Consider the following 25,373-nt stretch of genomic DNA (forward strand, 5'->3'; position numbering starts at 1 on the left):
AGCCCCAGAACCACTGAAGGTGGCATCGTCTGCCCTCCTGAGGTTCCCAGGAGACAGCGCGGTGCTGGCCAGAGCTGATATCAGTCCTGGAACAGAAGACCTGGGGCCAGCTGGGGGAGGGGACTCTGGCGGGACAGAGAGGTCCTGGGGAGAGGCTGAACAAAGACATCTCAGAAGTGAGGCCGGGCTTTGGAAAAAATGGCACGGAGAGAGGCTGCCAGGGCCAAGGACAGAAATAAAGTGTCCTACTTGATTACGTAACAGTAAAGCTCCCACAGCCGGCTCTGGTGTTCCGTAATAGCTGTGTTGCTCGGTGGCACAGTAGGACCCGGCAGTGTTAATTAGATGAGGAAGAGGACAGGTAGGACCTGGCTCTTTATAACAATAACAGGAAGCAGGTGGTGGCCCTCCTCAAGACCTGGGTTCGAATCCAAGCTTAGCCACTCACTGCCTTGGCTGGGAAGCCTCCTACCTCGAGGGACTGCTCAGCCCTGTGTGGCTCTGTGGTTCCCAGAGAGCAGCCGAGGTGGGAGAGGAGGTAGGGAGGCTGAAGAAACCAGGATGGAGCTGTGCAGCGAGCGGGTGTGGCTCAGCTCCAGCCGGCTCCCTTCCCTGGAAAACGCGAGCAGGCTGGCATTCTGGAATCAATTGCACCTTGGTTGGTTTGTTTCTTTAAGTGCTAGGGATAAAGGCTAGGCCGAGATCAGCATGCAACCATTTTACTTTCAGATCAGCCCCCTAATTTGCCCCATCCCACACGCAGCCAGGGTTGATTCAGGACACCCAGGGAACTTGTGTGGTGGGGCCGGAGCTGTCCTGCCTGCTGTGGGGAGCGCCCCCCCCCCAGCCGAGGACCTGTGTGGAGGCGGGAAAGGAGGTCAGTGGGAAGTGGTAGGAGGGAGGGAGGGGTGCCCTCCGCTGCTGCAGCTTCTCTGCACACTTGGGCCTTCATGGCCCGCCATGCATCAGACTGTTATCTTCCACAAGCCAGGCCTTGAGAGGGGCACAGCTTGAGCAACCCAGAGGACAGACGCAAAGACTGATCCAGGGCCACCTAGACTTGATGTCTGTCCTTTACCCCCACACCTCATCTCCCTGGCCAGGTAATCACCTCACCACACCCCCTCAGCTGGCTTCTCTCCCACCATCCCTCCCGGCAGCACTGGAAGGCCCCCTGGGAGGCCCGTGGCCTCTGGCTCTGATCTGCTCTCCCAGCGTGCTCCCTTCAAAGCAGAGTCAACCAGTGCCTGCTGCCCCAGGCTGGCTTCCCTGCTGGGGCCTGAGGTCTGCGTCTGCCCGGTTCCCGTCACTCCTGGTCCCCTTGGCTTCCCCCTGCTGACCACCCTGCCCTGGTTAGGCCTTCGCTCTTCCCTCAGCTGCAGCCATGGTGGCCACTCCTCTTCCCCCGTTGTCAGAGGCTCATTTCTTAGGTCTGACCTCAGCTCCCTCCGTTTGGGTGAGCCGCCCGCCCTCTGTTCTGTGGTAGCACGGAGGGCAGGGGGCGGGGCGCTCCAACAGCGCTTGTCGGGGATGGCCTGGGTGTGGGAATGGCCTAGCCCAGCCTTGTCCTTCATTCTGAACCAGGGATAAAACAGAGAAGGTGGGGTGCACTCAGTAGGTCTGCAGGCACTCAGTAGGTCTGCAAGCACTCAGTGTATGAGACACCGGGTTCTACCCCAGCAACAAATAAATAAATAAAGGGCCAGTGAGATGGCCCAGTGGGTAAGGGTTCGTGCCGCCAGGCCGACGCTGGACTTCAATCCCCCACACAGAGGAGAGAACCACTACCTACGAGCTATCCTCTGACCTCCACAGGTGTGATATGGCATGTGTGTGCACGTGCGTGTGTGCGAGTGCACATACACATGCAGACAGATATGTTTGCATATACATGCATACATACATACAAACATACATACATACATACATACATACGCTTATATTCAGGTAATTTAAAAGATAAGTAAGTGGTGAGGGACGTTGCAGCAGTTAGCGCCTGGTGCAGTCAGTCATGCTTCAACACAGCTGAGTGGAATTCCTCCCCTCCCTCCTCCTCCCTAACCCTCCCCCCTTCCTAGTTCCCCCTCCTCTTCTTTCCTCGCTCCTTTTTCTCCTCCCTCCCAGACTCCTGGCCCTGCTCCAGAGCACTGACAGCTGGGCACTCCAGCCCCTGAAGATCAGGTGGCCTCCCTTACCCAGGCCACTGATAGCCTAGTTCTGGGCAGGAAGCTCCGCCTGGGCCCTCGGAGAGTGCTGAGCTGGGCCAGGCCTTCCCCCAGGCTGCAGACAGAGGAGAGCACTGAGAGACAAGCACCCCTACTGCACACTCCCCGACACCCCAGAAGGAGGCTCTGGTGAGTGCTGCCCTGATGAAGGATGGGGAAAAACCATCTTGCTGAGCCCCTGATGGTGCCAGGGGGACGGACAGAGGGTGGCGAGGCCACTGCCCAGTTCCCATTAGGAGGCAGCCTCCGACAGGCTGACTGGGATCACCGGGGGATATAGGCATGTTGGAGGGCCCTGTGGCTTGGTACTCGCCTGTGTGTGCATACATGTATGTGTGTGTGTGTGTGTGCTCGCACAGGGATGGGCAGGATGAGACAGTAATTTACAAATGTGAACACATGTTGCTCTTCCGTTTCTTCCTGTCTCCCTCTTTCAGGGTGCACTAATGTGCTGCCCCTGGCCCACACATGGGCACGCCAGGTCTGCGGAGGTTGCTGTGGGCTACGGGTGAAGGGCTGGAGCCAGCCACTTTCCTCCCCCCCCCACTCCCCACCCGGGGCAGGCATCCAGGGAAAGTCCCATAAGCATGTGAGCCAGGGATCGGCATGTCCTGTCTCATTGGCCCCACCCTTCTTCCTGGATGGGGCATTGGGGTTGGGTGACATCAGTACCTGTGCACAGTGTCTTGGGGCCTGGGTACAGGGCCACCCAGGAGAAGGGTAGGTGGCGGAGGTAAGGCACCGCTGAAAGGCACTCATGGGAGACAGAGCCAATCGCCACCAAGGTTGGTGATCTTGCTGCCCTAGATAGTGGCAGGTTCTTGGAGCCCCGACCCTTGCAGCCCCCACTCTTGCAGGCTCTTCAGTGACCCCAATACCTAACCCTGAGCCAGCCCTATGAGCTCGGGATCATACATAAAGTTATGGGAGAGGGACCCAGTCCCACCACTTTGAAATAGTGTCACGTAAGCCAGGCTGGCCTTGAACTTGCCACTTAGCTAAGTCTAGCCTTGAATTCCAGATGCTCTGGCCCCAGTCCCCAAGGTCGGGGACCACAGGTGTGCACTGCCATGCCTAGCTCAGCTGTAATCTTTAAGCTGCCAGTTTCTTCATTTTTCCTCATGAAAGGCCCTGTGGGAAAATGGAGAGGACGCTGCCAAGCTGCCAGACATGCTTGTGCAGCCCGCGCCTGGCTCTGCACACTCCCTCTGAAGCTTGCCACACTCGCAAACTACAATTAAGACGTAAGGACTCTATGAAGCCATTTGTGAGAGGCACAGACTCCTTCCGTCACAGCACACCTCACTAGATTCTGACAGAACCCTGGGTTCAGGATCCCACCGACGTACTGCACATCTGCGTCTGGACCAGGCTCTTTACCTAACTAAAGCTCTGTTCGACCCAGAGCTGATGCCGCCCTTAGGATCCCTCTGGGTCAGCAGAAGCCATGCACCCTCTGGTTCTCCCATCACACACCGCTGATCTGAAGGCACTCGCTGTTGGCTCACGGGACAGAAAAGACGTGGCTAGGGCAGACTGACTGACCGTTCTTGGTACAGCTGGGGAGTCTGAGGCAAGAGTCTCCCTTGTGGGGGTTCCCTGCATATAGCCCCTCCCCACTCTCCATCAGGAACCTAAGAGACCCTCCCCTGTGCCTCCTGCCCCCTGTCCCCTGCTTGGCTGGATCCTGGGGCCAGCAGCAGCCCCTCCCGCTCTGCGCAGGCACTTGAATAAATCCATCCCAGGCAAACATCCTTATGGTTGCTGTCTTGTTCGCTGGCAGCCGCCGGGAACAGCAATAAACTTTATGAACGTTGGCTGTTAGGAAAGGAAGCGGCAGGCTGGGGGGCGGGGGGCGGTGGGAGCGCGGAGCGGGGGGCTGCATGGGTGCTGCGTTGGCCTGCGTTGCCCAGGGGCAATGCACCCACGTGCATGCATATAGCCATTTCTCAGGCTCTGTGGGCCCCTGTCTCTGGTAAAGCAGCAGAGGCCCTAAGAGGGCACAGAATAGACTCTTTGAAGACTTCAGGGCTTTCTAAAGACATTCCCTAAGGGGCAGGAGACCTTCCACTGCGGGCTACGCACTTGGGGGTGGGTCTGAACAAACCCAGGGCGTCCCAAGAATATGCCCACTGTTGTTGGATGTCGGAGGGGTTGCTGGCTTTAGTTTTCAGACAAACGTTAATCTCTCTGGGCATTCCTGGCATCGGCGTGTGTGCTGCTGCCCTCTGCCGGGGGAGGGTGTGCTTGCAAGTCTCCCTAAGAGATTCGCGTCAGAGACAGACAGTGCATGGGGCTCTGGTGGGATGGAACAGGCCTACCCCACACATGCAGCACATACATGCAAACACACACGTGCCCGTGCATACACACGTGTGCATGCATATACACATTCCCCCTAATTCTTGTGCTCTGACCTTTAAAACTGTTGCTGGAGATTGGAAAACATGATTTGACTGGTAGAGGGTTTGTCTGGTATTTACAAAGCCTGGGACCCAGTATCTAGCACTGCAATAATTGAGCATGGTGGCATACCCATGTAGTCCCAGAACTCTGAGCTCCCCCCCCCGCAGCACCACCACCACCACCACCACCATTACTTATGTGGCTTTAAATGGGTTTCGGGCCCTTCCATCTCTAACAGATCAAAAAGATGCTCCCTTGGGTATCACAAAGACATTGACTGGCACTTGTCCCCAAAGCAGGAAGATCATGAGTTCAAAGCCAGCCTGGGGCCAGAGACCTTACCTCAAAACAAAAACAAAAAAACAAACAAACCCAAATAAACAACAGCGGAAGGGAAACTATTGCTGTCTCCTCCATACAATGCCGTGCTAGCCACTGGCAAATCCATGTCCCCAGCACACAGGCCGGGATAATGCAGGAACCAGTCTTGCTATGTAGAGAAAGGCACCGGGCGTGGGGAAGGGGCTGGGGGCTGCTGGGAGTCTTGTTCACAGGTCCAAGGCCCTGGGTGCAGCTTGGAGGCCACGAGGCAGCAAAGCCTCCTGGGAAGGGAGCCAGTGAGGGACAGCATCCCAGCCTTGCCTCTACAGAGCAGCCCTTCTAGGGTGGTGCTCTCCTCCAGTCAGCCTTCCCCATGTGGTCTCCTGCCTCAGCAGTAAGCTCAGAACACTGCACGAGCCACGCAGAGCATTTGTCAGTGGCTGAAGGGCTTCCGAGCTAATAACCATGGTATTAAAATTGTATTTGGTTCTCAAGCTGAAGGGATGTCGGGAGATTTTAAATGTTAAGAGGGGAAGAGGGGGAAATCCCCTCTCAGAAAATGAAATTGGTGTGGAAATAAGTTTCCGGGCTGAGGAGGGATATGGAGTGTGGCCCCAAGAGCCCGGAACGCCTGCCTTTCTGGGAAATAAATGTTCTCTAAAGACACACATTTCAACCCCAGCTGGGAAGGTGGTGTGTGCAGTCCCCTCAGAGCTCACTCTGTATTGATCCCACCCACCCGGGGAGCCAGGCAGGAGAGCAGGCAGGCCTAGGGCTCCTGAGTTGTTTTAGAATGGACTTGCAAACGCCATTAATTCCTTCTGGAAACATAAGCCTCTCTCCGCCTTCCCAGACTGGATGGGCCGGGATAATGCACTGCCCTCAGCCACGTGGGGAACTCTGAAGCTCCCCTGCCCATTACCACCTAAGCGGTTTTAAATGGGTTTCGGGTCCTCTCATCTCTAATAGATTAAAAAGATGCTCCCTCAGGCATCACAAGCGCGTTGAATGGTACTTGTCCTGAAACGCTGGCGCAGAGAGGCCTGTGAAATGTATGTGAGAGCTTTGGAGACGAGAGGGCAAACCATAAACCACTCGGCTTTTGAATTGTGTGGCCTGCTGTGCCCTGCTGCAGTCTCTTTCCTAATAATGTCCTTCCCAGAATGCCCTTCCCCCACGCACCTGAGGTTTCTCAGGATGTGCCCTCTCTGAAGGCTTCCGTTGCTCTCTAATTTAAGTGGGGACTGTCCCTTCCCAGGCTGAACAGAGGCCCAATGAGCTTGTGTGCGTGGGCGCACGTGGCGGTCAGAAGTTTATGTCAGTTGTCTTCCTCAGTTACCCCTCCACCTTATTTTTACTTTAATTTTATTTATTTATTTATTTTTGGTTTTTTTAAGACAGGGTTTCTCTGTGTAGCCTTGGCTGCCCTGAACTCGCTTTGTGGACCAGGCTGGCCTTGAATTCACACCAATCCGCCTGCCTCTGCCTCCCGAGTCCTGGGATTAAAGGTGTGCACCACCACTCCGGCTTTATTTTTTATTTTTTAAAATTATGACTGTGTCCTGAAAACTCCCCCAAAACTATGAGAATGAAGAGTGTTGTATGTGCGTGCTATATGTGCCTGAGTTCAGAGTTCAGAAAAGATGAGATCCTCTGTGAGCCACCGTTGTGGGTGCGGGGAACTGAACCCCGGTTCTCTACAAGAGCAACACGTCCCCATGACCGTGCTACCCTTCCAGCCCCGACTTCTTCATTTTGAGACAGGGTCTCTCTCCAGCCCCGGCTGACCTAGAAGCCACTCTTTAGGCCAGGCTGGCCTTGAACTCAGAGATCTGCCTGCCTCTGCCCCCTGAGTGCTGGCGGCTTCCCTCCTCCCTGGGGCTGGGGTGACTGCACGCACCACTGCCGCGTGTCTGTTCTGTCCGTGGGTGCTCGCATCTCAAGTAGGTGCTCATGGTTCTGCAGTGGGTGCCTCACTGAGCCACGCCCCTAGCAGGCAAGGCTGGGGTCCCCCCTCTCCAGCCACCTCCAGTGTCCACTCAGCACAGCACCCCAACCCTCCAGCCACCCATCCCTGCCCCCTCCTACCCTGTCTTCTGCCTTTTCGTCAAGCTCCCCGAGGCTGAGCCAACTTCTCCCCTCCTCCTGGTCACTTCTTAGGCCCCTCAACCTCAGCCCAATGCAGAAGTCCCCCAGCCCTTCCATAGGACCCTTGTTATTAGTGACCCATGTTATCTACACAAGTAACTAGGACTCCTTGTGATATTCCAAGGCGCGCGCATGGAGAACCCGACTCATAGCCACACTTCCCAGTCGCGGCCGTCACCCTTGGGCTTTTCCGACAGCCTCCTTGTTTCAGGTTTCCTCGTGAGAGACCTTGAACCCAAGTCTGTGGGGATCTTATGTTCTTGCTCCGTCACTGCTGAGCTACACCCCGAATCCAGCCCAGAGGACTCATCTCTCAGCATAGGTTTCCCCTACCAGTAACCACGCAGCGCTCATTAGACTGTTTGTATCTGTTGATTGAGGGGGGGGGGCGGGGGGGGGAAACGATGACGAAACCTCTAGGAATCCAATAAATGCCTTTAAAATGAATTTGTGCACTGGATTAGTGCAATGAGTTACAGTGCTTATGCAATCTTGGGAACTGGCCAGGCTCCCCTGGATCCACCCAGATGATATGAGGGTGGCCTACTATGGCGGGTCTTGGGGGGTCCTGGGAATCCTCACTGCTGGTGGAGCCCTGTTGTCAATACCCTCTTTTCGGTACAGGCCGTGTTCCCCAACCCAGGAGTGGCAGACTGGCTGCCACGCTGACCTCATAGCGCTGCAGGGAAGGGCTTGTCCTGGTGTGGCCAGCCAATGGCCTTAATCACTGCCCGCCCGCAGCTACACCCCAGAGGCTCAAGTTAGCCCCAGGCTGCTGGAGTAAGGCCCACTGCTGCTTCATTAAGGACATGACCCAGCCATGGAGCAGGAGGGAGCGGGGGCAGCAAGGGAGAGCTGTTTGCTGAGGCCCTTCTTGCTGGGGGGGGGGGGCTCCACAACTCTTGTCAGCTTTTGTGTCATTGCCTCTCTAACCGCCCCCCCCCAAAGTCTCAGGAGAAAAGGAAGGCTTAGGAATGAGGCGGACTGTGGACCTTGAGGAAGAGGGGTGGGCTGAGAGTCTCCTGCGTGTCAGAATGGGGGTGTCCCCTCAGGCAGGAGCCTCACTTGTCTTCTAGAACCCCAGCTGACTCAGGCATCTGCAGAGTCATCCATGCACAGGTGCCCTCGAGGAGGACTCTTGCGTGCTCTGTCCTCTGAGCCTCGTGACAAGGCCGTGGCAGTGGGCAGGAAAACCCCTTGCGGTTACCAGCTCATCCTCAGCCTCAGTGAGCTGAGGTGGAGGTGACAGATCTGAGGCTCCTGACCCACAGGAAGGAAGAAAAGCTATGGGCCTGCATATAAGGCAGGCAGCTAGAGCTCTCGATCTGGGACTTCCAGGAGAAGCCCAGGAGGATGGAAGCCACCTCCACCTCAGACCCACAGGGTTGCAGGCCATATACAAAGGGAGCAAAAGGAAACAACACCTCAGAGCCCTCAGGAACTCAAGGTCAGTAAAGAAACCCAAAGCCCCACTCTGAAGGGCACAGCCCACTTCGCAACTGATCCCCGCCCTCCTGCCATTCTCTCTAACTACCTCAGAACTACAGGCTGCACAGCCGAGGGTCAGAAAGACGCTCAGAGGCTACCTGACCTAAAACCTAAGGCCTGCAAGAGCAATTGCTCAGTTTACCCAGCTGTCAAGCCCAAGGTTCTTCTGGTTTTTTGTTTTTTGTTTTTCAAGACAGGGTTTCTCTGTGTAGCCTTGGCTGTTCTGGACTCGCTTTGTAGACCAGGCTGGCCTCGAACTCACAGCGATTCACCTGTCTCTGCCTCCCGAGTGCTGGGATTATAGGTGTGCACCACCACGCCTGGCTAAGCCCAGGGTTGTTAAAGGCTGACCACTCAGCAGGCACTGGGTCATGACCCTCAACCCCAGACTCAAGGCTGAGGCTTAGCTCCGGAGTGTTCCTGGAGAAGGCATAGTCAGACCTGAGCATCTCTCCTCTGAGAGGACAGGAAGGGAGAAGCAGCAGGCTGAGGCAGGAGAGTCACTGCTAACAGAGACACACCCCTCAAATGGTGCTGGCAGCCTGGCCAGGAAGCTTTCCACAGCCCTTGCTTGTCCTCTGACAGATTCTACAGAGGTAAAGGAGTGGTCCTCCCTCCTCCCTCCACACCACCCCCACTGGCAGGATAGGCACATTCACCCAGTGAGGAACTGTCTAGGATTGAGGGACAGTAACATTTGTCCCAGAACCACCTGTTTCTTACAGGTGACTCTGGCCAAGTACCAGCCTCTTTGGGGCTCAGTTTCCTGACTTAAAGTAGACAAAGGACATCTGACAGTAATAACCCTGGCTTTCCAGCAAGCGGGGAGCTGCTGGGCTCAACTCTCTGCTCTTCTCGTGCGAGCTGGTGCACACAGAAAAGCTTCCTGACCTCTCTGTGCCTCAGTTGCCTCCACTGAAAAGTGTGCTGGTGGCACCAATTACCTTGCAAGGTAGCTTTAAGGCTTAAACAAGCCATCTAAAGTATTCAAAAGGAGCCAGGTACCGGTGGTGCATGCCTGTAATCCCAGCACTCAGGAAGACTGAGGCAGGCGGATCTCTGTGAGTTCAAGGCCAGGACTGTTGGGATAATCTGATGTATTTCTATGTTAATTACTGCTTGCTGTCTGACCAACCTTTTGCTTAAAAAAAAAAAAAAAGCCATCCCACCTGGGCAGAACAGAAGAGATAGGTGGGGCTAGGAGAGAGAGAGGGGAATTCTGGGAAGAAGAAAGGACTGCGACGAGAAAGGAGAAGGAGACCTGAAGTGAAGAGAGGAAGGCTGCCATGGGTTAGCTGGAGGAAAAGCACATGGCCAGTGTGGATGGAGAATCCAGGCCAGATGAAAAACATTAGCAAGTATTTGGGATTATGGATGGGAGGTAACTTGATAAAAGTTATTAGAAGCAGATGGCATGGGATTGAGATACGGATCCCATTGCCTGGCCCACTATGGGAGGTAGTTTAGAGGATTGATATCTGCCCTGCCCCAGGTTAACTAAGGCCATTTTAAAATATAACAAGTGTCTGTGTCTTTAATTGATTGCTTACCCGGGCCCTACTGATCATACATGTCATTTCAAAACAATACAGGACACTCAAGGCTACACAGAAAAATCCTGTCTTCAAAAATAAGCAAAAAGGAAAAGAATTGCTCAAAATCTTGCGTGACATATAGCAAAGGTTACGTGTGTGGCAGTATTAGTGACGGTGTGGGACGAGGCAGTGTGTGCTGGCTTGAACTGGCCATGCCTGGCAAGCGTGGGGCTGGCCCTAGGGTGGCCAGGGCCAGACAGGAGCCTAGCCTCCTTCCAGGAGTGGCTATAAATAAACTTTACAGACTAGTTACCACAAGTGCCACTGCTTGGGGACAGGTGGCTCTCCACAGGCCACCATGCAAGTTATGGGGGGGCTGAACTACCTTGGCCAATGTGATCTGGACCCCCTTCCCTTATCCATGCATATCCCCAGATTCTCCAGGGCCATGAATGTCACCACCCCCACCCCCACCCCCACCCCCACCCCCACCCCGACACCCCATCCTCCCCACCACACACACATCAGTGGCTGCTTTCCACCTCAGCATAGAGATTCGGGGAGAGCCCCTGTGTTCTCATCCTCTTCAGGCGGTCTCCCCCAGTGCCTCACCAGCCACCCCAATATTCTAGGCAAATGCATGGATCCTATGCAGAGCCTGTATCCCTTCCCCCTCCAACAGGTACATTCTGTGGCCTAAAGGACCTGGTAAGGGGGCCCAGGGTGGGGACAGGGACTGTCCATGCCGCGGCATGCTGGTGGTCCAGGCACTCGGCAGAGCCTCTCTAAGCTGAGGTGAACAAAGTGCTAGGCACTGTGTGCAGAGCCAGCCATGCCCAGGGCCCTGAGTGAAGGTCAGTTAGAGGCTTAATGATGCCCAGTGCTCCCCAGCCGCACCGGAGCCAGGAGTCCAGCAGAGGGAGAGGTATTAATAACTTGCGGTGAAGGTCCTGCTGTGGGGATGTCCTCTCACATGAGACAAACTTCCCACAGAAGCGCCTCCTTTCCCACGTCCTTGACAGTCTTCCGAGACAAAGTGAGGCTGACTTTAGCAACTGCTTCTCCAGAGTTTGCGGGGGTTTCTTCTCAGTATGGCAAGCCCGCCTTAGGGAGCCCAGAGGAGATGGTGGCGCTCAGGGAGCTTTCTCTGCCCTTGTCTTAATTCTGTCATGTCTCTCCATCCTGGTCTACTGCATAGAGAAACAGGTCTGGACGCTTCGGGAACCTGCCCAAGGTCACACGGCAGTTGTATGTGATAGTCTCTCTCACACTCACACACACACACACACACCCGCTGAAGCATAGCTCTGCTCTACAAAAATAAAACAACCTTCTCAGACAGCGGGCACCCAGGAGCTCGGCTCGCTTCTTCCTGGGTAGAGATGGATGATTCCAGAAGAGGAAAGGCAACATGGCAAGAGAAGCCAGGACCAAACCTAGAAACTCACGTTTGTGTAGGTTGTTTAATAGTTTTAAAGCTTTTAATATTTAAGTTCAGAAGGTGCAGGATGTTTATTTAAAGTCTCCCTCTCTCTCCTAAGCTGACGATGGCCAGTTACTTATAATAAGATTATTTGAGAAACAATTCACACTATGTACTGTCTTGTTTTAGGGCCCATGGGCAGCACACACACACACACACACACACACACACACACACACACACACACACACACACACACACACACAGAACACCTTCCCTTCTTCATATAACTTCTGTTTTCCTTGTCTCTTTCTTTCCCCCCTCAGAGAAGCGGGCTGCCAGGAATTGCCTGTGCTCAGACAGCAGGGAAGGCCAAGAGAGGAAGCCAGGGACCACGGACAGCGCTCCTGGTGGGGCCCACAGCTTCTGTCTCTTGCCTTCCTTGAGAGGACTTGGCGGTGCCATGGTGGTGAGACACAGCGAAGGCAAGGCGAAAGCCCGGGTAGGTGTGCAGCTGGAGCCCTTCCTGCACCAGGTTGGTGGCCACCTGAGTGTGCTGCAGTATGACACGCACACAGTGTGCAAGCCCCTCGTCTCCCAGGAACAGAAATTCTATGAGTCCCTGCCGCTGGCCATGAGATGTTTCACGCCACAGTACAAAGGTGAGTGGGGGAGGGGGAAGGCTCAAGCTGCAGTCACAGCTGCTGCCACAGGGCAGAGGGTGTGAGGGCTGCATGGAGACAGCCGTCTTCCCGGCAGCCAGTGTCCCTGTGCCGGTGTGACTCTGAATTTCCTTCCCCAAGCCTCCATATCCTGAGTGTTAATGGCTTTGGAGATAGGTCAAGCTTCTCCACACTGATGACGTGGGAATGGCGTCAAGCGAAGCCCGGTCCTGCTGGGTCCTGACGGGATCTTCTCTCTGTGTTTTGGGAGTGTTATGAGGGTGACTGTGGCTACGCATAGGACCAAGTGAGGCCTCCGCGACCTCCCTCTGGAGACTCGGGACAGACAGGACATGGGCAGTCTGGGTCACGACTTGGTTAGGAGTCCAGAGTTCCTACTCCATACGAGCAGGGCAAGAGCCAGGTTGCCTCCCGGTGTACGCGGCTCGGGAGACTGCATCACGGGCAGTGTGTGTCCCCGCTGGGTGGCAGGTGCCCACAAGGCGGTTATGGGAGGACAGGGCTCAGTAGAAGGGCTGAGCGTGTTGGCTTTCTCATTTGATACCCCTGCCCAGATCCACAGGGAAGAGTTTGGTCCACACCAAAGGCTATGGGTTGACTGCAAGAGACCAGAGCTGAGTGGGCCCCCAAAGGATAGGCCCTCTCCAAAGAATCTTAGTTTTTCATGGTTGAGGCCCTGTTGCCAAAGGCTCTGCAGGGATAGCAATTATGATACCCAAATAAGGCCATCAGAAGCCCACTGTGGGGGGCTAGCGATGTGCCTTGGCCCTCGGAAGAGCGCCTGCCTAGTGTGCATGAAGCTCTGCTCTGCATCCCCAGCAGTACACAAACTGCAGCCTGGTGCCGCATGCCGGTACTACTCTCTCAGGAGGTAGAGGCAGGAGGACCAGAAGGGCAGGTCATCCTTGGCTATGCAGCGAGTTCAAGGCTCAGAAAATGAAGAGACCTGTTGTGTTCAGTGACGGGGACAGCTGGGAAGGCCTGTCCTGGAATCCAGTCCAGGCCTGTCAATCAAAACCCAGGGTCAGGAGGAGGCTGGCTCAGGTGTCACGTTGTTCGTGGGCCTGAATGAGAAGGCCTGGGAGGCATGACCAGACCACGGCCCCCGTGTGACTTCTGAGCATTGTTTCACACTGGGTCTCTGGGATGAGACGGTTCACTCTCTCATCCTGGGAGACAGGACAGTGGGCCTGCTTTGGGGCCCCATCTTGCCTGCCCCAGCCTTCCCCCAACAGTCTTCCAAGGACACAGGCCAACACTGCCTGGCTGGGTGCGGGTCATCGCTTTATCTTGTCAGAGCACCCACTGGAATTAATGTCTGTCCTTCTGTAACTGAGCTCAACATAGCAAAGGGTGGCAGGTCCTCGCACACGAGGTGGACTCCTGCCAGACGCATTTCACGCTTGCTCGGCACAGCTCTAGAGCTGAGAAAGACTGTGGGGGACTGCCTCAGGGAAAGGGGAGAGGCTGTTCAGATCTCTAGGAGACCCCCACATCATCCTGACTCTGCCCTGTCTACACAGGCCCGTAGTCAGCTGGGGGTGACAGGGCACCCTCAGGCACTGGACACCTATCCAGACAGACCTCTCCTATCAGGGGATGCCTCTTGGGGCTGTGCTAACTCCAATTACAGATGCTCCCTTCTTAGAAATGGGCCACAGCCACAGATCATTGTAAGTTTAAAAAAAATCTCATAAATAAAAAATGCTTTTAATAGGGTCAGCCTCACACCCTAGCTTAGCACGTGGTATGCCATGGAATGGACCAGGAGCGCAGCCTCTGCCTGGGGCCCGGAGAGGCCTGTGTCATGTAACAGTAGTCCAGGAGAAGATCAAAACTGGAAAATCAAAGGATTTTTTTTCTTTCCTGGATACATTTCACTCACAGCTTCATGAGGCAGAAAAGTTGTAGGTCAGACAGGCCCTCTAGCACTCAGTGCTGCCTGCACCTCGAGCCAGAGGTTGTGGCTAACTGGATGGATGACCCATGCCACAGGGTCTAGGTCAGCCTTGCCTCTGGGACGTCTTACAGATGGCATTTCTAAACCCAGTGGCAGGGGGGCAGCGGGTAGCTGGAGCGAGGAACTTCCTGACTCCCTGAGATAACAGATGACTACCAGCCGGCCTAAGAGAGGGTTTGGTGGCACCCCAAAGCCAGCCTTTGATGAAGCAGTCTCTCTCTCTCTCTCTGGCCGAAGCACAATCCAGACAAGGTGAGGAGATGCTAGCGAAGGCGGAGAGCACAGCAGGGCTCTCCTTGGGGTCTTTCTTGGACAACCAGTAATGGAGGTGATGGGTTTTAACCAGTAAGAAGTGATAGCTGGTCCCTCGTGCTTGCTCTGAGCCCCGGTTTACATCAGCCTCACGGCTCTCAGAGCCTGGCGCCTTCCTAACCCCAGAGACACAGCTGAGGAACACCAGCTTGCCTGAGGCTGTGGGGCCAGGATTTGAAGGCCCGATGGCCAGCTCAGTGGGTTCATGGACCCATTCAACCATCCCACTCAGCTACCTAGAGCATTGACTTCAGGGGTCATCTAGCCCCGGAAGGGAGGAAGACAGTCTCTCTCAGAAGCACTCAGGCAAAACACCCTGTCACCAGGACTGACAACCTTCTGCTCCTGCATAGGAGCATCCTCAGAGACGCTCTGGCGTGGCTGCTATGTAGCTCGGAGCTCAGCCTTACGTCGTCCCCCGCAATGGCATCAGGGAGGATTTTGGCTAGAGTAGCATTCCAAAGGGCAGTGCTGTGGACCTGTAGCTCGCTCTAGACCTTAGCTGGATTCCCAGCATTGCCATGTTGGGTCCGTGGCCCTCGCCTGTCAGTCGGCCTTGGGTGAATGAGGACAGGCCCTCAGGCTCGGTCGGCGCAGAGTTTGGCCAGATTCATATTACAGATGGCGGCAGTGAGCGTTCTCACAAGCTTAAAAATAAACACATGACACAATATCTGCCAAGGCTCAGGAAGCTGTTTGGTCAAACCAAAATTGCTGAGATGCTCCGGGCATGCCAATGGTGGCAGTAAGCACTCTGTCTGCCCAGCTGGCAGAGTCTCGGGCTGCTGTGCGTGGGAAGGTCTGTGGCGGGCCCTGAGGCTGCCGGGAGGGCCTCAGCAGCAGCAGATCTCATGCCTCCAGGGTCTAAGCCCCAAAGACACAGTATCACCCTTCCCCTCAGTCAAAGACAGGTCAGCTCTGGGGAAGGGCTGTCTGAGCCCCAGCTGGCTGAGAGAGGAGCGAGGGAGGTCACCAGGGCAATGAGCCCCACCGTGGGCTGAGAGACTGAGTGGCAGGGACGCCGAGCTGCTGGGGAGGCCCTGACAGTGTGAAAGTGGAGATGGCTTTTGGGGTGTATTAGTTGTGGGCTATTTGAACCTCCACTCCCGGCATTTATGCCCACACTCGGAACCGATGAGGTCAGACAAGAATGAAGCCAGGAGCAGTGGGGAAGGTCATACTTCATGTCTCTGCAGGGGAGGCCTCCTGGGCACGAGCTGCCAAGAACTGTGTTTTCTGGCAGGCATGTCACCATAGGCCCTCAAGTAGAAAAGGCCATGGGCTGCCAGATAGGAGTATGACCTTTAAAAGACCACAAAGGACATTGCTTTTGGCTAGTGGAGCTTCCTGGACCCACCCACAAGCTAGAAGGGCACAATCTCCCTCCAGGACAGACACAGGGCCGCCAGCGCTCGCCCTTTGTCACAGAGGCCTCACATTGGGATCTGGAAGGTTCTCTTCCCTAGATGAGCCATGGCAACCTCCTGCCCTAGGACGTGGGGCTGGCAACGCAAAGTCTATGCCCAGCCCTCTGTGTTCTCCTGAGGGCTTGACTCGTGGCTTCTCTGACCCCTCCACAGGACAGAACAGCCAGAGCCAGTGCTTCTGGGAACACACTGGGAGTGTCCCCAGTGCATGTGTGGGTAAACACAGCCTGACTGTGTCAGACTTTTCCATGGAATTCTGGGAAATGTGCTGTGGCACGTCCCTTCGTCAGTGCCCACGCATTAGGTGACCTTGGCTCAGATTCCCCAAGCCCTAATGCACCACAAACAGCCTTATGGATGTGCTGGAATTTAGAAGTCACATGTGAGAAGTGAACGGGCCAGTCCTGGACTGCACACAGTAGGTAGATGAGGAAATGTCCTGAGCCGGCCACTCTACGGTGCAGAGCAAACAAGCAAGCCTGGCATGGTTCGGGGTGAGCACTGGTGTCAGACGACGCAAACACCAAGAGCATTTTTAACTACTGGTGTCGTCCAGTTGTGGGGGCCTGGGAGGGGCAGAAGGGAAACAGATTTTTCAGGAGTCTTGATAGAACTCAATGTCCCTCCCCGGTTGCAGAATTGGGCCATTAGGAATCTGAGATGACCGAACTTGCCCAGGGACTCCACTGGGCTAGCTATAGTCAGCTCTGGCCGAATAGCAGGGCAGCCCTGAGAATGCAGGTCCTCACTGACAGCCCCAGGGGCAGCCTCCCCGTCACCCTGCCACCCTCCCCCCCAACCCTGTACCCCCTCCCCCAACCCCTCTCTCCCCACCAAGCCAAATAGCCAGTCATGCTGGGGGGAGGGAGGCAACCAAGGGGCCTGGGAAGACAATACACAGCCCACCTCCTCCTCTCCATCTTGGACAGTAGGAAACAAACCATGAGAGAGAGAGACAGACAGACAGAGACAAAGACAGATGGAGGGAGGGAGAGAGACAGAGTGTCTTGCAAGGGACTGTTTGCAGACATTCACGCAGGCTTGAGGGTGCACTGAAAACTGTAGCCCCTACAGAGCAGGAAGGAGGGAAAGAGACCCTATTGGAACAAAGCAGCACCTGACCCACCAACAGACATGTGGCCTCCCCGCCACCCCCAGGGCCCCACTGGCCATGCCACTGGGAAGCAGAGTGCGGGAAGGCATCAGGGCACAGGCCAGGGCCAACCCCTCAGTAACAAGCATATGGAGAGGCCGAGAAGTGGGTAAGGTCGGGGCCACCTGACGCTCTGTTCTCAAAGAGCACGAGGCTAAGCCGGTGGCGTGGAATTACGGCATAGCCGGGTACCACTGGTTGCCAAGCCCCACAGAGGGAGGCCAGGCTCCTCCACTGTGACAAGGACTCCACAAGGAGACCGTGCAACGCTAACTGCCCATCACAGATAGTTCTATGGCCTGCTAAAATATCCAAGGAGGATACAAAGCGCCTGTTAGTTCAGCTTCGGGGAGGTCCCGCCCTACACAGCCCGTGATTGGCCGGCCTTGATTACCCACTGCGGAGGCAGCCTGTGATTGGCCGGCCTTGATTACCCCCTACGGAGGCAAGAGGCACCACACACGAGGGAAACCAGGAAGACTCTAGCCCAGAGGTTCTCAACCTTCCTAACGCTGCGGCCCTTTAATACAGTTCATGTTGTGGTGACCCAACCATAAAATTAACTCATTGCTACTTCATAACTAATGCTGCTACTGCTCTGAGCCGTAATGTATCTGAAATGCAGGATGTCAGCTATGCGACCCCAAAAGGGTCCTGACCCACAGGTTGAGAACCAGTGCTCTAGTAAGATCTACATATATTCAAATAGTCGTATGTTGGTAAATCCAGCCAAAGATGATGGCTGAGTACCCATGAGAAAGGCAGAAGAAGGGACTGTCTGATGAAGGGCCGAGTCGCGAGGCCAGCGGCTGCCTCAGGATGGATGAGGGGGAGAAGAGGTGGCTGGGGAGGTCAAGATGGATGGGAAGGGCATGGGCCAGGCTTCCCTTAACTGTCCACCCTGGAGGCAAGGGATCAGGGAGGCCGAAGGGGGGAGGCCCGAGGGGGGATGCCTTAATAGAGGACGAGCTCTGAGATATCCCAGGATGGCCACAGAGTGGGCAGGAATCCAATTCTAGAACAATGTAGCAAAGTGTGAGAAGTGAGATGTAGCCACAATCCTAGGTCGCCCCAAGGCCCCTTTCTGGGAGCCCCAGGGTAGGGACTGGGGACATATTCAGGACCAGGATCAAATCCTGACTCTTCCTTGAGAGAGAAGCTAGGATGCCCAGGGACACTTATTTCACCCCATGACCCGGTGTGCCGTTCCCTCCCTCCTGTGCCCTGCAGGTACCATCACGGTGCGTCTCCGGAGAGACAGCAGAGGACATCTCGGCCTGGTTGCCAACCCACTGAAGGAGAACGCGGAGCCATTCCAAGTCTCCCCAGAGCCCAGAGCGGTAGCTCTCTGGCAGACACTTCAGCAGACCGCTGGCAGTGACAGTAGCCCCAGTCCCCTGGCCCAGCTGGCACACTCACTCAAAGAGAGGTGAGGACCCCTGCGTGGGTGACAGAAGGCTGCGTGTTTGTCCCTGAGCAGATGCTACACTGTGCCCAAGGCCAAGCGTTCCACGTGAGGGTTGTTGTCAAGAAAACGAGAAATTCACATAAGGCTTGGTCCAGAAGAACAACATCCCAAAGAAAGGGGGTGAGCGTGGATTGTCTCTTTCATCCTTTCCTGGGTGAGGGTAGACACGTGTTCTAGATGACACACAGTCAGGGCGTGTGCTCCGGAGCAAGTACCTGGTACCTACTTGCTTAATTAAATAGCTGCTTCACTGAGACCATGCAGGTCTCTAGGGGAATGGTATATCGACGGAAACCTTAGATTAGTTTACGGGGAGGAAGTGTGCCTAATTTCTCTAGGAAGTCAGCCTTTAGCCGACTGTGGGTAAGCAACAAGGAGAGTTGAGTCCCAGGAGATAGAAGAGGCCCCCTGCCCTCGCCCCCGGGGACCTAAGGACCTCAGAGAGAGCCTGGGAGCCTCTGATAACGCCAGCTAACCTCTCCCAGATCCCTGGGGCAGGAGCTGATACAGTGACAGGAGCCACACATCTAATTAGGCTCTTTGGTGTCTCAGCACAGCTGGGGCCAAGATGTAGAGGGGGCCACACTCTGCAAGGTCTCAGGGATATAACTGCGTGCCGGGACATGAACCCAGACCCCCAGTCTGGAGGTTCCCTGTGGGGTCGCCATCCCTTTTCCTTATCACCTCGCCAGCCCTATGAGGCAGCACACCCAAGAAAAGCCCTGAGAGGACCTGGGCCTGGCGTGACCTCGTGTCAGGGACCCAGTGTGGTCAGGAGGCGCTCAGGACCCTGTGGTGTCTCTGGTGGCGTGGTAAGGGAGTCCTATGAGCAGTCTTTGTCAGAGCCATGCCAAAGAGCCCAAACGGCATCCTTCTTACCCCTGGCCACCCCTGCCCTGGCTGTCTTCACATGGGTCTCTCACCCACAGTACAGCCAAGGTGTTCCCGAGGTCCGACTGCCACCTCAGCACCCAGGCCTCCCAGCTGGCGGAAAGTGCCGATGGGAGCCAGGTGGAGAAGAAGAGCTTTAACCCCTGGGGCCTGCACTGTCACCAAGCCCACCTGACCCGCCTGTGCTCTGAGTACCCAGAGGACAAGCGGCACCGTATCCTTGCCACTCTTGTACCTGCACACAATCCCTAGGGCAGGTGTGAGCAGAGGAGGCCAGAGAGGCAGAAGCAGATGGACAGACAGAGGGAGCACACACACACACACACACACACACACACACACACACACGGGGGGGGGGTATGAACTCACAAGCCCAGGGGCCAGAAGAAATCAGATTGTCTTCCAAAGAAAACTCAGAGTGAGAGATTAAGGATGTCCAGCTGGTGGCTCAGCCAAACCCTGGCATGCATTATCTCTGGCAATTCAGGGTATACAGATGGGGCTGGGTTGCTGGGGAGGGGGGGGGCGAAGGAGGAAAATGCCCTCCTAGCACTGGTAGGGGCAAGAGGGAGTCTCTCTGCGCCGCCACCCCCATTCCAACATCTCTTCTCTTCGGAGTTTGCCTGCAGCCCAGGAGCTGTGGAGAAACCCTAAGAGACACAGACCTTCCCTATCCCTCCCCCGGCACACCGCCATGGAGCTTAAGACCCCTGCGCCCTGCAAAACGTGGGGCTGTTTTTACAGTATTTACTGTGACACATCTGCCGCCCTAATCCCTAAGAAGCTTTTGAAGGATAATTACTCCGTTGAAATTAATATATTCCTGCAACTTTTCTCCAAGGCAAACGTCTACCCCTTGTCCCAGAAGGTGCCAGCCCATTCGGCGGCTGGAGGTCTCAGCCCTATGATTTTCCGCCGTAAAAATGTAAATTGGGCACGGCCTGCCAGGAATTTCATGCCGGCATTTAAATTCCAACCTCAGAGCAAAATGGGAAAAGGTTCTCATAAACTCCCACTAAATAAATGGACTTATTAAAGCAGACTGCCAGTGAAGATCTCGCATTCTTAATAGCCAGGCTCATGGGTAAGGCAGGAAACAGGAGAATGAGCAGGGAAGGTTCAGGCCACCGCAGGGGCTCCGACTGATGACCCCCCCCCCCAGCTTTCCTTGACTCAGCCCCATCAGGGTTCTTGCTGCTGGAAAACGTGGTGTCACAGTACAGGCATCCCTGCATCTTGGATCTGAAGATGGGGACCCGGCAACATGGGGATGACGCGTCGGAGGAGAAGAAGGTCCGGCACATGAGGAAGTGTGCACAGAGCACCTCAGCTTGCCTGGGCGTGCGCATCTGCGGCATGCAGGTAGGTGCAGAGGGCCAGAGGCAGCCGTCATGGCAGGTCGGGATGCCTGCCACCCGTACCCTCCCTCCCCCGTACGGCTTAAGGACGCAACAGGGGAGGCTGAAGGGTACTTTTCAAGTAAGCAAGGAAATCTGTCCTCTGGTTTGAAATGCTAGGTACTGCTGGTGCTGCTGGTGAAATGCTAGGTACTGCTGGTGCTGCTGGTGAAATGCTAGGTACTGCTGGTGCTGCTGGTGAAATGCTAGGTACTGCTGGTGCTGCTGGTGAAATGCTAGGTGCTGGTGGTGAAATACTAGGTGCTAGTGCTTGGTGTTTTGCTTTATTTTGAAACAGGATTTCAAACATCCCAGATTGACTTCAAACCCTTTATGTAGCCAAAGCTGACCTTGAACTCCTGGTCACCTGCTTCCACCTCTTGAGTGTTGAGACTGCAGGCAGCCATGTTAGTTTTGCTGTGTTCTGTCGCGCAGGCAGCGGAGGTCAGCGCACTACCACTGCACCGTACTCCCAACCCTCACGCAGTATTTTTACAGAGCACCACTGAGGAGAGATAGCCAAAAACTCAATGTCACCCTTTCAGGGCAGCTAAAACTTTGTGCAGTGATCTTCCCCATGTTGGGGGGGGGGCGACTTTTAATGACGATGTGGGGGCAGGCTGTGGAAGAGAGCTGAGAAAACACACCCAGCGGCTTCCTTACCCACCACATACGCGATGGAGCTGAGCCCTGTCCCCTCAGGTGTGGGACAGCAAACTATTCCGTTGAATCCTCGCTAGCAATGTTCTTCTTCCTCCTCCTCCTCCTCCTCCTCCTTGTTTTTGAAGACAGCGTTTCTCTGTGTAGCCTTGACTGTCCTGGACTTACTTTGTAGACCAGGCTGGCCTCGAACTCACAGAGATCCGCCTGCCTCTGCCTCCCGAGTGCTGGGATTAAAGGCGTGCGCCATCACCGCCCGGCTATTCTCCCTTCTATAGTCAGCCTTTCTGCTTCTTTTTGCTGCCTCTTGGGTTAACCACAGGGGAAGGTCAGAAACCACTAAACCCAGCCCCAGGGGTGGCTTGTCCCCTTACTGCCTGGGGTCCCACACCTCCCTACTGCTGCTCTGGAGAGGCTATGGCAGGGCTGCAGGGAGACAGGCAGGAATCCAGCCCATCCCCCCACAGCCTGTCTACCCACTACAGAACCAGACTCTGCTTTGACGCTAAATGTTATAGCTTCCCTTAATTGAAACTGCCACCCCTTGAAGCTGAACATTTGAGTCCATAAATTCATTGCACAGATGTCCCTGGGAAGGCTCGGAATGCAATCCTCGAGAGAACAGAGTGGGATGATTTGTGGGGCGAAAGGGACCTCTCTGCGGACCTCCAACCTTGTGCAAGTGATCTGATTTATCTAGCACACGATGCCTGGAGTGTTTACGAAGGCTAATTCAAGCCCATCTCCAACCCTCCAAAAGCTTATCCAATCTTTCTGATGGAAAATGAAACAAACAAACAACAATGTAATCGGAAAGCAAGACAGGCCTCAAACACGGTTAGCCGGGTACAGGCGGCCCTGTCCACGTGTGCCAGGTGCCTCCTGGCTGTGGTAGTTGCAGGCTTTGACTCAGCGTCTGTGGCCCCTGAGCTGTCTGAGTGGACTGGATGTGGCCACCGTGGTGTCCCCATCAGCATCTCTGCTCAATCTGATCCCTTCTAATGGCCAAAACACTGCAAAGAAAAGAACCGTTTACTGCACAGGGAGACTGTGGTCCTCTCTGCTTCCAAGGATCCCAGTAGCTCTACTGGCTGCCTGCAGGCCCCACCCACATCTGCTCTAGCTGTTCTCTTTACCTCCGGACATTTCACCTTGACTGTCTGGAAGAGCCATCCCTGAATGCTCAAAATCTGTGAGAAAAGTCTCAGTAACTTTGTTGAGGGAGAAGTTAATGGAACTGGCTCTCCAAGTCCATCGGCCTGATTTCAGATTCCTGCTGCAGCTTTCCAGCTCGGGGCTGCTAATATCTGGCCTGAAGACGGCCGGAAGCCAAGATTTAAATCACGACTTGGAAGTTGACATCGGAAATTCACAGGGGAGGCGATCCAAACCTCAGAGCAGTGCGCTGAGGGTCACCTCTGCGGGCGAAGGATCTTTGAGCCTTGGGTTGGCACTAGACCTGCAAAGAGGATACTGTAAAACGTATATGCTGCACTGGGGTATGACGGGGGACCATCTACACATCTTGACCGCTCTTCCCCAAGTCGCCTGGAAATCACTTCATATATTACGAGAGCTTGTAATGCTACCGTTATAGCACGAGCAATTTCAATTTGTTTTTGTTTTGCGATAAGGGCTCATGTAGCCCAGGCTGGCTTTGAACTCACTATGTAGCTGAGGATGACCTTGAACTTCTGAGTCTCCTGCCTCTGCCTTTCATGTGCTGGTTTTACAGGCTTGTACCATCGTGCCTAGTTTACACAGTACTGGGGATTGAACACAGAGATTTGATCTTGCTAGGCCAGCTCTCTATCAACCAAGCCACGTCCCCAGCCCCCAGGGCGCTTTTCTTTTTCTTTTTTTCCTTTTTTCTTTTTCTTTTTCTTTTTTTTACGTTTACAGTCCTTCATATTTTCTCTCTCTTTTCCAATGTAAGGTTTATCAAACCGATAAGAAGAGCTTTCTCTGCAAAGATAAGTACTACGGAAGGAAACTCTCTGTGGACGGATTCCGGCAAGCCCTTTCTCAGTTCCTCCATGACGGAACCCGCTTCCGCTCGGAGCTCCTGGAACCCATCCTGCACAGGCTGCAGGCGCTGCTCACCGTCATCAGGAGCCAGAGTTCTTACCGCTTCTACTCCAGCTCGCTCCTCATAATCTATGATGGGCAGGAGCCTCCTCAGAAGGCTCCCCAGACAGCCCGAGGGGGCACTTCCGGCGGCACTTCCGGCGACCCTGCCAAAGTCGATGTACGGATGATTGACTTCGCGCACACGACATACAAAGGCTCCTGGAACGAGCACATCACCTACGAGGGACCAGATCCTGGCTATATTTTTGGCCTGGAAAACCTCATCGGGATTCTGAGAGATATCCAAGAGGGAGAATGAAGCTTCTGGGAACTTTCTGGGATTTTTCTGGGCTACAGAATTTCGCAAAGGGACCCAAGCTAGGGTAGTCTAGATTCCCCTGTAGGTGTCTTGGAATAACCGCATCTACCTTCAAAAGCCATCTCTACATGTAGCAGGCGATGTAGACGGTCGCTACAGAAATCTGCTCTGCAGACAGTCACCCTCCCCTACCCCCGCCCCCCAACAGCATCTTCCGCAGTGCAGCTTCCGCAGTGTGGCACCGTTGTGTTGTCAGGTGCACGGGAGGGAGGGTGGAGCCTGGGTCGGAGGGCAGCTCTGCAGTGCTGCAGGGTGCCCGCATTCCAGAACACTTCTGTTGCCCTGCTGCAGCCCTCCACAGCCACGAGGGAGAAAAGCCGCCTGGAGGAAGCCTTGAAGAAAACTCTGCTTCCGTGGATTGGCCACCCCGCAGGCAGACAGCTGTGGGCCAGTGCCTCCCACGTCATATGAGGAGCTGTGGGTGGGACGGGAGTAAGCGAACCCTTTTGCGGGGAGCTGTGGGGTGTGGCTCAGTAGGAGAGACATGAGCGTTGCCTGACATGAGACCAAACCCCAGAGTCACGAAATAAGAACAACAACAATAGTAAACGAATGCGTGGACGAGGATAGGCCCAGGCCGACTCTGGTCCCCACCCTGGCATGTGAGGGGAAGGGTCCCCCACAGACTTCTTGGGGCTTAACGGAACTAACAAGTCTTCCACACTGTGATCACGTGATGACCCTGACCTGGAAAAGCAGCTCCCGGTGGAGGCCATCGCGTTTTGACTGTATTTTCCATTTCTGTTTATTTATTCTTTTGGGTGTGGGTAGGGGGAGTTGGAAGACCAGGAACGCCAGGATGATGTTTACAAGAGGAGTGGGCACGAATAAATAAGAAACCAGAGCAAACAGATCTAATAAATTCCTCCCTCTGCAACACTGAAACAATGCCCCGGAGCCCGGTGCTAGGCTGTTCCCCAATTAGGGAAATAAATTTGTTAATAAAATCGCTGAGGTCACCAGTGATTACTGGTGAGCCTTAATATCCTTTCTGTTTGTTTATTCTGGTTGGGGTGCTGTCCAGTACTTCCAATTTATGAGAAACAGCTCACCAGTTTTTCGTGATCCCTCAGGAAACTTGGTAGCAGTGAGACTAATAAAATATGTGCCCGGGCAGGGCTGAGAGTACAGCTCAGTTTGTAGCCTGCTTGCGAGGATTCCAAGCCGTTGAGTTCCACCCCCAGGTCTGCACTCCGCAGCAGCAGCTGCTGGTGGTGGTAGTTGCTTGTAATCCCAGCGCTGGGGAGACGGAGGCAGGAGGATGGGAAGTTCAAGGTCATCTTTTCTACAGAGTGAGCTTCAGGCTGGCCTGGGCTACATGAGACCCTGTCTCAGGAAGAAAAAAATAAAAACAAAAACCAAAATTGCATGGCAAACATGAGATGGGGGAGCATGTGTCGGCAAGCAGGACCAGGGAGGAAGGGGCC

General features: G+C 54.9%; 1 protein-coding gene across 4 annotated transcripts; it reads left to right on the forward strand.

Moving 5' to 3' along the window:
* Positions 1-332: 332 nt before the first annotated feature.
* Positions 333-25,105, forward strand: IP6K3 (inositol hexakisphosphate kinase 3). 4 transcript variants are annotated; one of them, XM_084755090.1, is made up of 7 exons: positions 345-361; positions 2,079-2,354; positions 11,873-12,208; positions 18,312-18,510; positions 19,479-19,654; positions 20,627-20,802; positions 23,434-25,105. In XM_084755090.1, exons 3-7 carry the CDS (start codon positions 12,010-12,012, stop codon positions 23,884-23,886), a joined length of 1,203 nt encoding a protein of 400 aa, XP_084611216.1. In that variant the 5' UTR covers positions 345-361; positions 2,079-2,354; positions 11,873-12,009; the 3' UTR covers positions 23,887-25,105. The 4 variants fall into 4 exon arrangements, with proteins under 4 accessions (XP_084611215.1, XP_084611216.1, XP_084611217.1 ...); XM_084755089.1 differs by lacking the exon at positions 2,079-2,354 and having other exon boundaries at positions 333-361; XM_084755091.1 differs by lacking the exons at positions 345-361; positions 2,079-2,354 and adding an exon at positions 8,498-8,547.
* Positions 25,106-25,373: the final 268 nt, after the last annotated feature.

Source organism: Acomys minous (genome assembly GCF_964271855.1).
Source record: "Acomys minous genome assembly, chromosome: 13".
NCBI lineage: Eukaryota > Metazoa > Chordata > Mammalia > Rodentia > Muridae > Acomys > Acomys minous.

Coding starts and splice junctions, on each gene's coding strand:
- IP6K3 (XM_084755089.1), top strand. Junction 18,511..19,478: donor GCACACTCACTCAAAGAGAG/GTGAGGACCCCT, acceptor TCTCACCCACAG/TACAGCCAAGGTGTTCCCGA. Junction 19,655..20,626: donor CCCAGAGGACAAGCGGCACC/GTATCCTTGCCA, acceptor CAGCCCCATCAG/GGTTCTTGCTGCTGGAAAAC.